The sequence below is a fragment of the Dioscorea cayenensis genome, chromosome 3 (genome assembly GCF_009730915.1).
Source record: "Dioscorea cayenensis subsp. rotundata cultivar TDr96_F1 chromosome 3, TDr96_F1_v2_PseudoChromosome.rev07_lg8_w22 25.fasta, whole genome shotgun sequence".
In the NCBI taxonomy this organism is placed as follows: domain Eukaryota; kingdom Viridiplantae; phylum Streptophyta; class Magnoliopsida; order Dioscoreales; family Dioscoreaceae; genus Dioscorea; species Dioscorea cayenensis.
In genome coordinates this window covers 1,130,159-1,132,516 of record NC_052473.1, presented here as the reverse complement: position 1 = coordinate 1,132,516, position 2,358 = coordinate 1,130,159, and the positions used below count along the sequence as shown (strand labels likewise).

The 2,358-nt window shown below is 42.5% G+C and overlaps 1 protein-coding gene across 1 annotated transcript; it reads right to left on the bottom strand.

The window, feature by feature from the left end:
* Positions 1-322: 322 nt before the first annotated feature.
* LOC120255122 lies at positions 323-2,331 on the bottom strand. The gene is made up of 3 exons (XM_039263013.1): positions 2,160-2,331; positions 1,876-2,090; positions 323-388 (listed from the first exon to the last, which is right to left on the bottom strand). Exons 1-3 carry the CDS (start codon positions 2,329-2,331, stop codon positions 323-325), a joined length of 453 nt encoding a protein of 150 aa, XP_039118947.1.
* Positions 2,332-2,358: the final 27 nt, after the last annotated feature.

The following is a 2,358-nucleotide window of genomic DNA, read 5'->3' as shown; positions in this document are numbered from 1 at the left end:
AAACCCTCTAGCTAGCGTCGTGATCAATAACCTCCTCGGAAGACGGCATCCCCGCAGTCTCTTCCACATGTGAGCCTGTGAACTCCAAGCTCCACCGGACAATCAACATAGAATCCTCAATCTTCTCCTTAATACCATCTGACGCTGATGAGAACCAAGATAAGAGCGTACGCTTAATTTTTACACAGAGGAAATGAACAGGTACCACAATGGCATTAAAAATGCAATCATTCCGCATAAGCCAAATATTCCACACAACAGCCTTAATCACTAGGTCCCCCATAACTCTAAGTAACGGCACTAAAGATGATCTCTAAGTGCTCTAGACCAAAGTCATAGACTCAGGTGGGTCTGGTAGCTGCAGGATTCTCCCAAAAAAGGTCCACACCTGTTTAGCAATAGAGCAATGTAAAAACAAGTGGTCAGTAGACTCCAAGTCCAAATTACATAACACAAGTTGCCGTAGGAAGACAGTTGCATCATCGCTTCGCTAGGTTTTCCAGAGACAAAATTTTGTCCTTTCGCACAAGCCAATTAAAAAGATTAACTTTCTTTGGACACGAACTACTCCAAAAGAACTTCGCAATCGGGATCTCAACCCTCCATATATAATGAAGTTATAGAAAGATTTAACAGAGAAAACACCGTTACCAGTGAGACACAAACGTTTATGATCAAACATAACATCACTTGGAGCTCTTAACAAATCCTCATCGTCGCATACACGGGTTATCGATAAAGGGAGGCTTCTCCAACAGGTAAGCAAGCTCTTTGATTGTCCCATTTGGGTGAGGGCTGTTAATAAAATCATCCTACCACAGGTACAAAGGTGCTCTACCATTAGGGATGGCAATAATACCCAAACCCGACCCGACCCGACCCAAGTTTGACGGATAAACCTGATTTGACCGGGTTTCCAGTTGTGTTCAGGTAAAACCCGACTTGTATGAAACGGGTGCGGGTGCGGGTATGGGAATTCTAATACCCGACCCATACCTGTACCCGCACCCGATCCAAAATTAAAATTACTAAAATATTGATATAATATATATACTAATATGTTCTACAACTTAACAATCTAGGGTTTTTTATTTTTCCTCTTTGTTTAGTCTTGTAATTTTATAATTATTTTATTTTATTTTATAAAAAAATTATAATTAATTTTAAGTTTTTTTTATAAAAAAATATATTTTTTATTAATTTTTTAATATGGGTTCGGAGGCGGGTATACCCGCGGGTATCTGATTACCCGTCGGGTGCGGGTGTGGGTTGGGGTTTTTAAAACCCGTCGGGTTCGGGTTCGAATATACTAACGGGGTAGCAGGTATGGGTACGGATATGGTAAAATCCGCACCTGACCCGACCCGACCCGTTGCCATCCCTATTTACCATCCAGCCAATGATCTTTGCAAAAAAGACTTTCTCCCCCTGTCTTGACGTTATGCAGGATACAACATCTTAATGCTGGAAGGTAGTTAAGAACTCCTTTCCAGAAGTAAGAAATACGGCCTTTGTGATTGGGGAACATGTTCCAACGAGTCCAACCATAATTAAATTGTATGACAGCAGTACCACACTAGTCGGGCGTTGACATGAACTTCCACCACTATTTCCCCACAAGGACCTGATTAAACCTGCCCAGGTCGAGGATAACCCACCCTCCGTGATCCCGAGGATGACACAAGTTTTTCTAGCTAATTAAACGACAGCTCGGATGATCGATCTCTGGCCCTGACCAGAGAAAGTCTCTCTTTATTCGGTCAATTCACTTGATCCCTAGCAAAGCAATCGGAACAATGACATCCAATAAGTGGGGATCATCGTAAGCACAAAGTTAACAAGAGTAAGTCTTCCCCCCAAGGATAGGTACCTCACTTTCCAAGCTGGCAGTCGTCTTCTAATGTTAAGAATAAGCCCTTCCCAGTCCTTCTTATGTGGCCCACTCCTAGAGATGGGGATACCAAGATATGTGACTAGAAGCGTACCCACAACACAACTGAGAGTTTCGGCAGTAGCAACCTCTGGCAATTCACCAATCTTGCTCGAGTAAAGACATGTTTTATCAAAATTGGTCTCCAAACCAGTCAAACCTTCAAACACATAAAGCATCAATTTCACCACTCTAAGATCTTCAAGTCCTTAAGCATAATGGAGGTTACAGCTACTACCAAACTCCCCAAGGGGAACCCCTACTAGAACTTTGGTGTTTAAAGCATGCACAAACATCGAGCTCAGCACATCCATCACCAGTGCGAAGAGCATAAGGGATAGCGAATCACCTTGTCGAAGACCTCTTAATTTGATAGCGAATATATCCATTCGGGGAGCCATTGATAAGTATCGAGGTCTTTGATGAGG

Bases quoted from the DNA above. Each gene is read 5' to 3' on its own strand.
- LOC120255122 (XM_039263013.1), bottom strand. From the start codon at position 2,331: ATGGCTCCCCGAATGGATATATTCGCTATCAAATTAAGAGGTCTTCGA. The intron at 2,091-2,159 runs GTAACCTCCATT...ATGTGTTTGAAG, and splicing joins TGGGGAGTTTGGTAGTAGCT to GTTTGACTGGTTTGGAGACC. The intron at 389-1,875 runs GTGAGGTACCTA...ATTGCTAAACAG, and splicing joins GACGACTGCCAGCTTGGAAA to GTGTGGACCTTTTTTGGGAG.